At 39.2% G+C, this 12,186-nt stretch overlaps 1 protein-coding gene across 1 annotated transcript in view; it reads right to left on the reverse strand.

The window, feature by feature from the left end:
* Positions 1–8,949, reverse strand: part of LOC104160003 (matrilin-2-like) — a gene marked incomplete at its 3' end in the record, with an annotated part of 49,701 nt that extends 40,752 nt beyond the window's left edge. Inside the window, exons 1-3 of the mRNA XM_009698052.1 lie at positions 8,944–8,949; positions 7,400–7,480; positions 3,340–3,472 (exon numbers count right to left, since the gene is read on the reverse strand). Coding sequence (XP_009696354.1) covers positions 3,340–3,472; positions 7,400–7,480; positions 8,944–8,949 — 220 coding nt within the window. The remainder of the gene's footprint in view (positions 1–3,339; positions 3,473–7,399; positions 7,481–8,943) is intronic.
* Positions 8,950–12,186: the final 3,237 nt, after the last annotated feature.

Consider the following 12,186-nt stretch of genomic DNA (forward strand, 5'->3'; position numbering starts at 1 on the left):
AATGATTTTGTCAGAGTGCTAAGTAAAAACTGTTCAGAACTCTGATAAAGCCTTTAAGAGAGAACATTTTAAAACAAAATATTAATTTCCTTTAAGGAATCAGGATAAGGCCAAAGATTCAATACTCAGGATCAAATTACTGATGAGGGGAAAGAGAAGGGAAAATTTAGTTCGTACGTCACATAACGGGAAAGGTGACAGCCCTCTGCTACAGGAAAGACAAATGGACCATCCTATTTCTTTCTGTTATTTCACAAGATCTTACAGGACTACAGAAATGATCCTTTAGAGCATAAATACACCTACGCTGAAACAATATTTTCCAGCAATCTAATACAAGTTCTGTTATTATGAGAAATACTTGCATATTTTCTATCTCTAAAGCAACTACACATGTTCTACAACTAATATGCTGCAAGAAAGGTTTAAGAAAAATGTTAACAAATTTAATTAAATTGGTACAATTGTCAAGTTTTAAGTACTTTGAAGTTTGAGTCAGTGTTTAAAGAGAGAGAAACCTGCAAAGCAGTTTGGCTTTCAAGGGCCACATAGAGAGAGTTCCAAAAACTTTATGTCCAGTCAATCCTTGAACAAAAGATTTCAGATCTTTAATGGAAATTATTAGCTACTGCAATAACAACTTTAAACAACAATACAAAGATCTGCCAAATTAGAACAACACACATTGAGTTTAGCAGAAAGTCTAGAGATAAGAAAACATAGAAAAGACATAGCTCATTCCTTCCGAAACCTTCATTAAAACGTATAGGCTATTAGCCCTAACAAGACAATTAAGAAATTTATGAAGTATTAGTGCATGGCTGCCAAAAAATTAAATCCTCCTGAGACTGGATCCCAAAGTGCTTTTATCTTTATGTGGACAATCCCACAGGATTTTTTGTCCATTCCATTTTGCTTATTTGTGGTGTCAGTTTCTTGGAGTAAAGACATTTACTTCTGTACATGGACATTACTAGTAGTTTACCAGTAAATAGTTATCACAACACTACCCTTTTTTAAAAAAAAAATTGGTAAAATGAAGAAAGTAATAAAATTACTTTAACATTACTAATGTTTACAGAGCATAATCCATCATTTGAGTCCTAAAAACAGAGACCTCCACCCAAGAAAAAAAACCAACCTCAACCTGAACTTCTATTACTTTTCCAGGCATCTGTTGGTTCTTTGCAGCTATATTGCTCACTTTTGCCTGCCAACCAAGTCTTTCCACAACAGCAGCAATTGTCATTGTCACTACTATTTATAACACACATATTGTATAGAATGGGACAGCTTCTAATCCCTGCTAAATTGCTGTAATTCCAGAGTGATTTTATTAAGTCAATAGACTTGATGTCACCGAGATCATGGCTTGGCCTCGTTCTTTCTCATGTCATTTAAGGAACACTACAGCTTTCCAGCAGAATGGCATGCATTTTACACATTCTGTTCTTTACAGAGGGGCACGTTTTAACTATGCCACTGTTTATATGCACTGCTGAATCTGAAGCAGGTGACCTAATTTATTGTAACAGTATGCAAGGCCCGAGAATCTGACTCCAAACTGCCACGTACTTTTATGGGCTGGACCAGAAAATGTCCCAAGTTTCTTGCATCACTTAATGTCTTGAAAAGGTTCTTTCAGCCAGAGCTGCCAGATTTGTTTGCATCCTGCACATGCCAAACTGAACAAGGATCCAGGATTTTCCAAATGCAGGGACCATAAATGGCTTGGCTTTTAAAAGAAGACAAAAATAATTTAATTTATACATTTTGATTTATATTGAGTGCTAATTCTTCTCACGTATTTTCCACTATTTAAAATATGAAAAAGAGGCTATAAAAGCAATTTAAAAACCCACAGGGAAAAAAGGGAAGCGGAGAAACGTGACCCCTTTTACTTTCTCCACATAACAGTTTGCTATTGCGTTCATTTTCTAGAGAGACAGGTAGTTTATTTCTTAAAGTAATAAGCTCACTTAGGATATTTGCTGGGGATCCTAAAATATTCAGGAGGGGCTGCTATTTAATCATGTTTTAGAATTTAGGATTTTAGAAAGTTTGAAAGTCTTGTTGAATAAGGTGTGAATGTGGGTATTTCTCTCTGTTGTTCCACATCCCTGGTTTTTGGTGGACTAGATCTCCAGAGCTGCGGTTTTCAGCCTTCAGTTGCAGAACCCCAAGTGTCTCAAGACAACATCTGTTAGTTTTGAGAAAGATGAATAAGAAAGGGAAATCTCTTGTCATTTGGCTTAACTTCGTTCTATAGGAATTGAAAACCAATGTTTTTAAGTTATCGAAGGACAGATTGTGAATGGTACTTTATGGAATTTTACATATTTAAAGGATTACATTTTGTTTGAAGAAGAGTTTCACTGACAAAATTTGGTGCTCCCCTCTCTGTCATCCATTGTCCCATGTTCTGACTTGCTTTCTTCTTCTTTCTTCCCAATACATCTTCTGCAGGACATTTTATATTCCTCATGTTCACCTAGGTTAGGTCACCTTTATGGGGAGGCAGGCCACTTAACATCTCCCAGTGGCAGGAGAGAGCTATCTGATTAGATCTACTACTGATGTGTATCATGAATCCCTAATAATGGGTTGTGTCCAAACCCCACCCATGCTGTTTTCATAATCTGACAATTACTTTAAACAATGAGCAAAAGAAAATGAATCTAAGTCACGAACTGTTAGCAGATGAAAAAATTGACCAGCAAACTGGTTGATGACATACAGGCAATGATCAACAAGAGAGATGATCCTTATGTTTTAAAATATGACAGCCACAAACTAAAATTGCTAGATCCTGTCCTCAGATTTTTCGCAAAAGAGGAAAAATGAGCTACTCATTATGAACAAAATTAACCTGACAAAATAAAGGGATCAGCATCAAGCAATATAATGACAAGCCTCATTTCAATAGCCACTGATTTCCATTCAATCATCCTTACACACAGCACATACATACAGACAGCTAAAACTCGCTGGCATGGTAAAAGGCAGCTTTGACAGAACCTTCATGGACCTAAATGTATTTTCTCTAAACAGTGAAAATAAGGTCTTTTTTCTGAGTCAACAGCCCTGTAGCAAGTATTTATTTCATATCACTCACATAAAGTAGATCTAGTACCCCAAAAAGTAAACACTTTCTTTCAACAGCTGCTAACTGGTCAACAAACTTTCTCATATTCCTGCTTGCAAATGACAATCTCCCTTTTATTATAAACTAACTCAGCCAAGGTTTGGTCAGCTGCTCATGCATTTTATTATTTGTATTTGAGACGTCTTTTGGTGGTGGTCTTTGGTTTCCGTGTTTGTTTTTTTTTTGTAACTTACCTAGTAGAAATTGTGAGTTAACATCCCTTCTTCGGGTGAAATGTCCTCCAGGGAGATCTTTTGCCATGACAGAGACAGTGGAAAGCAGAATGTGTCCAAATAGCAGAAAGAAGCCTGCAATCATTTTCTTCATCTTCAAGAAAGAGAGGGATGTTCAAGGATGTGAAACTGCAATAAAGGAGAGAAGGAGATGAGCTCTTCCATTACACAAAAAGATACCCTGTAACCATGTCAGCTGCCCAGCTGCACAGCTTCCCTCCCATCACATACAAACATGCAGATATACTGGCATGGAATAATACCTACACCTTCAAGAAAGAAGATCTACATAATAAAGTAGCACTTAGCAGACCCTGCATAGTGTTTATAAGTATTGTTAGTTGAAGTTCATAGTTAACATTTAAAATGTATCAACTTTTACAATCATTCATAATAATCAAGTATTTTTAAAGCAATAAAAGGAACTTCCAGCCAGCCTGTCAGCATAAACAGGTTCGAGGAGGACATAAATATATTTTTATTGTTCTACTCAGCACTCCATTGCATTTTTTTCAGAAGTTTAACAGTTCTTGCAGTCTGAGGGATACTTGCTTCAGAAAATCTTGGAGAATTAAAACAAGAGAAGGGAATATATTGCAGAAACAGCAACTATAAATGTGAACTGGCGACAGCTCCTGCTTCCTTTTCAGAAGACTGTTCATGGCTGCTAGCATGAAGATAACAGTGCAGGATGAATCTTGTTTACTAAAGGAGACTTCTGAGGACTGGCAATGAGCTTGACATAGGTTATGGAGAACTTCTGCCATACCAAAGAACAAATTGACAGGCAAAACTCCTACACTAAGAGATGATTCCTGCCCAGGAATTTGTTAATGCACCATCAAAAGCCATGGCTGACTTCACCCACAAACAGAAAGCTAAGACTGACATGCTAAATGCTCATCTTTTGGCCATGGGCTTCCTTGGATGGTGATTCCTTCTACTTTCCCCCAAAACTTTATTGTTGTGGATTGTGAAGAGAGCATCTCACAGGAGCTAGATTCAGCCTTGGAACTGGTGATACAATGAAGCTCACTCAAGAGCTTCTCTAGGTGCACAAGAGATGGATAAAACCACCCACTTTCACAATAAAGAACTGTTCTACCTGAAACTAAGTGGAAAGTCAGAAGCAGTGCAAATTTTAACAGTAATTCTTGGTTAAGTAATTAAGACATTGAAAACAATTTTAATAGTGTCCTAAACCTGATTAGCAGATAGAGCCACAGATCTGTAACAGAAGGCAACCAAATGCCCCAGTTCAGAAAGAGAATTATTTTTTCTCCCACCATGAGGTTCTCATTGGCAGAAAAGAAAATTGAGTAAATATTTTCTCTCTAATAAAGAGCTTTTATACATTATTCTTCAGTCTGTCCCACACAACCATTAACACATTGATCTATTTTTCTGTCTATCAATCTATTTTTCCTTTTGCGTATCCTACTCATCATCCCCAAATGTGAACACAATGCTCTGGTGTATGCGCCAGAGAGCAAAACGAACTCAGTCTTTGCACTCAAAATGCCCAGCTTTGCTTAAATGTTCAATATTATCCAGTAACAGGCAATACGTGACTTAAGGACATTCAAACTAGGAAAGAGATGTAAATAGTTGGTGCTTATAATACTGGCCACAAAAAATTAAATTTGTGGAGCCCTAGCAGCACGGACACCTGGATGGTATTATTGGTAGAGTATTGCCAGTGCTCTAGTCAGAAACAGACGGACACTGCAAACAGCACACATCACTGAAAATGGGACAAAATTTTGCTGGAGGCAACAGTTGTTACTGCTGGAGATTACTGATGAAAGCTTCTCCCAGGTTGTCTCCTCACTTCTCAGAACATTGTCAACAAACATAGGGCTGTGCCAGGGGACCTACTTGCTCTCTGGGCTCCTCGTTCAGCACACAAGGCAAACGGACCTCAAGGATACATGCCAGTTCTAGCACCAATATTTTAGAAACACAGAAGCCATGCTCAGAGAGCTAAAGAGCATAGAGAAATATGCTCCCTACAAGGCTGTCACGGGAACCAGGCATGAACAGTTTGTTCAACAGGGCTAAACTCACTCCTTCCTATCCATCCTAAACAGCTATGAAGATTGGGCTAACCTCCAAGTAAAGCCATTTCACCTGTTCCTGATGGACGTTAATGGAGAACCAAGGATACTGTGGCAGAGCACCATTACAACGCTTTGCTGAACCATTCAGTAACAGCATGATGCCAAAGCAAACTGTGATAAAGAAGTGACTCAAGATAGTCCTACCAGCTGTGCAAAGTACCTCTAACTAAACCCTCTTACATTCTGGTACTTAACACATTTTATACCTTTGTAGCAATTTTTGATATTTGGTCACAATTTCAAATTCACTATGCTCACAACTGTCCCCATGCAACTTCAGAAATAAGAAAATAAAAGTGTTTGTTTGCTGTGATTTTAAGTCGTTCAATTCTGTTAGGAAAATGTTTATATAGCATGCAAATATCCTATGATTAGCTGACCATATAAACTGAAATGCCTACATAACCATTCATTAGCTGCCACTGAATTCTGAAACATATTAAAGCAGTAATTTTTCAGTTTTGTGTGATTTTACCAGTCCCTTTGAAAAGGAAGGTTGGAGGTACTAAAGAAACAGCAGCACTGAATAACAGTGCCTAGTTTTCTGGAGATCTTTTTATTCAAACTTAACATAACTTCTATTGTTCAATAGTATTTCATTTTGATTTGGAAACCTTAGATCTCAATAACTTTACCAGCCTGATAACCAGAAAATAAGCCTACTGACAGTTCCACCAAAAAAGATCCAATTCTTGTTTAAAAAAAAAAAAAAATCTATTATCAACACACTCCTACCCTCACAAACAGTGCTTTAAAATACTGTGTCAAAAGAAAGCAATGCTTAACAGAGGAGAGCTTTAGTTGCCTCATCTTACAAATTTTTATATATAAAATAATACAAAATAAAAATTAAACTGAAATTGCATCTATTTTCAATGAGGAAAAAACCCAAGTTCCCAAAGCCAAAGGGTGTGTATGTGATAACAGATGCCACTTATCCAAGCCTGTTGCTGCCCTTTCATCCACACTGAAAGCTTCTGTGCTGCTTTCCCGAGGTGATGACAGGCCGGACTCGAGTGCTTTGCACTAGTTCCAGGTATATATTTGTGTCCGCTGCTGCTTGCATTTTTACATGACCAGTTTGTACTGTGGTTGCACGGCATCTCTGCGTACAGTCCTCCCACAGTTCTATGTTTATTTTCTGGGTCTTCTGCAAGGTCCCCTGTCTTCACTCTAGAAGTTGGATGGTGTTTATTGCACTGCATTTGGTATTTAACACCTCATTTTCCCAACAGGCTAAGCCAGGCTGCTGGCACAGCCCTTTGTAGCTTCACATTGCTAGCTAACCTCACTCTGCCAGCTGAGAACACATTCCCCAAGTACCAAACTTACAAACATATCTTTTTGTGGCTACCTGGAAAATGTGTTTCAAGCACTTCGATTCCAGCTGTCGCAGCAAGAGTATTCAGCATTCTGCCATCAGGAGTCAGCTCCCCTGGGCAGACCCAAGACCAAATAACTGTATGACAAACTTCCCAAACACCTCAAAAGCAAAAGACACCAAGAGGAGGGGTGGCAATCCATGGGGCTCAACCAAGTTGAGCACCAGATGCACTAGCTTCCACTCCTCCATTCTTCTACTCATGGAGAGAGGAAGAAGAGAGTCCTGTGCAGGGCTTTCACAGCACCGTTGGAGCAGTCCGTGCAGCATGCTGCTCCGCTGCACATGTGAAGGAGCTCCTAACAGAGAACAGGCAACTGCTGCTCACAGAGGTACAACCTGGTGAGGGCTGCTTGCAATATCTGCGGCTGCCTTGAAGAAGTTTGGTCTAGAAGAGATTCTCCTAGAAGATGGCAAGTAAACAGACAGGGTCTCTTGTTCTTTTCAGGCTTCCTTTGCTCCCTAACCCGCTGCTAGTCAAGAGCTAAATATTTCCACGGTGTTTTCTTATGAATTTTACCTGTGCTTGCTTAGCCATATACCCATGCACACAGTAATTTTTCTGACGCATTGTTTTGGATGGATTTTCAATTTTCATGAACTACAATGTAAGAATACTGAAAATTAAATTGAGAATTCATCTTTAAAATACCTATTTCCTTTGTTGGACAGCACTCAAACAACACAAGCCTGTTTTGACCCTTTCAAATATCTTTCCATGAAAGTTTCCTCACAAGGGATTGATGGCTGTTTTGGACAGAGACACTACTGAATATTCAGTGTCAGTGGTGATAAATCAATGACCTTCTCTACTGCACGGTGTATGTTACTAAGATTTGTCCTCTTCACTGTGATAATTCTTAAATAATGTCAAGGCAAAAGAGATGTTTTGTGGCTCATGCTGAAGTCAGTGTCCTTCCATCCCTTACTCTGCTTCGGGGAAACTTCTTTCATACAGAATCAGGAAACCCTTCCACTCGGCTGAAAGGTCACCTTTTTTACATTCAGGTACCTGTCTTTGCTGGGCAGATCACGTTGAAAAAGAAACTGAAAAACCAGGGTAGTAATACGTTTCAGCTCATGCGTCCTGCTCCACCCTGCTGGGTAGTCTCCTTCCTCATCTTGTAGTACAAGTTCCCTTCCAAGGCTAAATCACAAACATAAACTCAACAAACCCTTACCTCCCCATCTTCTCCAGCTGCCTCCAAAATTGGTACAATGCACAGGAAGGGAAATTCTCAGCAGTTACGTGGAACATCAACACCTTTAGTAACTGCAGATAATATCCCCTCTCTGGAGCCCTATATAATTTCTCATCATAGCTGAGAAGAAAGGGAAGACAAAAAAAGCACCAGAGGCAGCAGTTATTACCATTACAGAGGCTGCCTTCAACCGTCCTTGTTTGATCGTTGAGACAGCCATTTACTTTCATTAAGCTGCCAGTAGATCTACCTTCAGTGTTTTTAAGTTATAAAGAACATAAGTGCATAAAAGAGAAAACACTCTGAAGTTCTTTCAGCACTCCTTATTATCTACCCATTTTTAAGACAGGAGGAAATTGCAGTCAAATCAAAAGCTTTTACTGACGTTAAAGGAACTGCAAGTGATCTACGTAAGTCAATAAAATCAGAGCCTGTGTCCCCAAGTTAGCAAGCACAGTGGGTTACCCAGAAAACCAACAAGCTCTTACTACACAAAAGCCACAAAATAACTCATTCTCAATCCCATCACCTCAGAAATTAAAAAAATTAAGGACAGCAGGCACTGTAAAGCCCTGTTAACATCAGTTACATGTTCCCAGGTACTTCACTATCCACAAGCCAGCACATGCATTACTAGTCCATTATTCATTAAAATCACTGTGTGTGGCATAGGTATCAGGATAGAGTATTAATAATTTCCTCCATCATTCTCGACCAGTTGCTGCCACAGGTATTTTCCAGTTGTGAAAAATAGCTATAGAGCCCCACAGAGTTCAACATCATAAGATATCTGTCCCTAGTTGAGCAGGTGTTGTGTGGGTGCAGCTGATCACAAGAGAAAAAGCAAGAAGCATAATCTTACCTTCATCCTTACAAAGGAACACTCTACTATCATCCTGTTCCACCAAATGATGCACTGGATTTTCTGCAACTCCTTGCTGCACAAGGAGGGCTTCACTAGACTCAGCACACAAGACAGGTACAACTCCCCTACATCATGGTTATCAGCTGTATCTCACCAATAATGTTTAAATCATGAAGAAGAAAACAGGTTGCAGGTGCTCTAAGTTTGTAAATTCCTCATCTGTTCCTCAACCCTGATGGCAGGCACTATGTGCACATGAACCTACCCACCACTGAACCAAGTCCTGCAAAGCAGCAGAGCAGTACTCCCTTGTTAGCACATTCTTTAGCTCCTTCTAAGAGCCTAACTTTGGCCATTCATGCTGTCAGTATATCAAATGAATCTGGGAAACTCATTATCTAAAAGTCGATTAGTAATTCAGGTGTATTCTGAGACAGACAACCCAAATGCAAACAGCTTTCATAGTAGCACAGCAAGCCACCACAATAACAAATTAACTGTTGACATGGCAACGTCAGTCTTTTATAAATCTAAAATAACAAGTGTCCAGACACTAAGAGTAACCCAAATCTGCAGTGGGTTTAGGACCACAAGTTGTGTACTCCAGCACAAGAAAACTGGGACAAATTCTTTGCATGGGTCCATGAACGTCTGCTTCCTGACAGGAAGTTTTAGGGCCACACATTGCTGGTTTGTGTCTGCAGAAGGGCATGATCCGAGCACGTGATGACAATTTGCCTGTTCCAGACACATCTGCATAGTGATGGAGACAGAATGACAACCACAAATTCACAAAGTCTTCCAGCTTTCTTTGCTATGCTTTCATATGGTCCTCCTTGTCCAGCACCTATCCTTACCTCAGCAGCTAAAAGCATATTCCAGTGCTCCCTGTAGTGAGATCCCCCTGCCTTGTAGAGCAGTTGGGCTACAGCTGACAAAAACTCCATCAGTACCTAATTATTCTGACTGCTGCTACAAATGCCCACAGCTGAGCTGTATCCTGGACTAATAAAATCAAACGTGGCAGTGGACTGAATTAACTCAGAATTTGAAACAGTAAAGGGAAGACTCAAAATGCATTATAGAGCAGTTCCTAGAAGGGAGGTGAATGACATTTGGTAGTCAGCCAAATATTTCCACAGACCCAACACTATATATGAGTACCCACACGCAGTGTGCAGCTGAAGGTGCTACAGGGTATGGGAGGGCAACCACATTCTGGAAGTTGTCAGAAGAGCACGAGGGATGGGGGGAGAACAGCTTGCCTATCCAAGCACAGAGGGCAGAGAAGTACACACATGTCTTGATGAGTACACATACCAAAACATATAGTGTATCAGAAAGAGCAAAGATCAGCGTTAGATTTTATTGTGGGGTGCAAATATCATGGTAGGACTTTTACACAATGGACTCAGTTATCTAAAGGGCTTAGAGTATATGTACTACATGTATAATTTAATTTTCTACAACTCTAATGAAATAAAGAACATTAAGGGATCTATTAATTCTTTTAAAGTATTCTTCTAAATTGCATAGAGACTTCCTGATATCACTGTTGTAAAATTAGTAACTACTAAATTATAGAATCATATAATAATTTAGGTCAGAAAGGACTTCCGTAGGTCATCAGGTCCAGCCCCTGCTCAGAGCTGAAGCTGATGACCATTTCAGTGATTTCAGAAACTCATCATATAAAAGTTAGCAATGATGCTGTAGAACAGTGCACCCATAGTACGGTTTACTCTGCATAGTTTCCAGTGGTCAGACAGCAAGCTTTAGCAGTGGGAATTCTTGTTTTATGACAGCATCAATCTCCGTCTTATGATTTTCTTCAGTTGCTACTTGGACAATAGACCTTTTCATTATCTTGTTCTTTTGGGGAAGACTCATTTGCACTTTCTGGTTCTGAATCTGATCTAGACATCAGAATTTCCACAAAGTTCCCAGAAGAGTAGCATGGGAAAACTGAGAAACTTCACTTTTACCATGAAGGGTAGGTATTTATATGAAAGCATATATTATATGACATATAATACGTATGTGGGCTGCTTAGTTTTGTCCCTGTGAAGTACAGTCACAAACCATAACAGACTGCTAATTGCAAACAGAAAGGCTTTTTTTTTTTTTCACAAAAAAAAAAAAGGTACAGTACTTCTGAAGCTTATCTGCAAACCCATATTGACCCTAGTACCAGCACAAGTGTAAAACAATAATTTGGGGATTGAACCCACTCCATTCCAAATACTCCTTACTCGTAATGAAAACACGATCTAACAATGAGTACACTATATAAAAGGAGCTTGTTAATGATGTCCAGATTATAATTAAATAGCAGTGCTTAGTGTTCTGCCCTCCCATGGAGATAGTTTATAAGTCATCAGAGAGTATTTAGATCTGATTAGCCTTTCCCTAGTTTGCCCAGACTGACTAAAATATCTTTCACTATTACAGCTGGGTCCCAGCGTCCCAGCTCATAAGCACTGGAGTGTGTGTTAGTTTGTTCATGCGAAATACCAGAGAAGTCAATGGAAAGACTCACGTAAAATAATTAGGTGTGAATATTGAGTGCAGGATTGAGGATCTTAGCTGCAGCCTTCTGTAACTGAGTGCTATATTTTCTTAAGATATAAAATAAATCAAATTTAATTTGATGAATAGAGTTATAATCATAGTGATACACAGTACAGGAGGAAAAGTTTAAAAAATCTGCTGCTTAAAGCTGACACATATATATGAAAAGTGTATGACTCAAAAATTACTTTGTAGATTTTGTAGGATTTTATGGGAAAGCCATATGTGTATTTTATTAAGCTCTTGATTTAAGGAGAATTTATGGTGGGATTCAGTACGTTAATTTCTCCTGAAGTAGTCAGCTGCCTGACAGTAGCACAGCTATAACATATAACAGCATGTCACCTTTTCAGATCTTAGTCAGGATCATTCACCCCTTGAATGATGGCCCCAAAAGAAAACCCAAGTATTTAGGAAGTATTACATAAATTAGTAGGTTGCATTCTTCCCTCTCAGACAACACTAACCCACCGTTAAGCAGTGACAGGGACCACTCCGACATGGAAAAAACTGTCTTCTGAAACAGGAATATGTGGTCACTAAAGATGCCACAACAATTTTTACAAGATTAAAGAGCACCATCCAGGTTGGGTTTCCAGGGTACGTATATTACATGCAGCAAACCGTCCCCGACTCCTTCCACCTCCAGCAAAGGCAGCGCTCTCGGGA

Source organism: Cariama cristata, unplaced genomic scaffold (assembly GCF_000690535.1).
Source record: "Cariama cristata isolate BGI_N322 unplaced genomic scaffold, ASM69053v1 scaffold924, whole genome shotgun sequence".
NCBI classification, from domain to species: domain Eukaryota; kingdom Metazoa; phylum Chordata; class Aves; order Cariamiformes; family Cariamidae; genus Cariama; species Cariama cristata.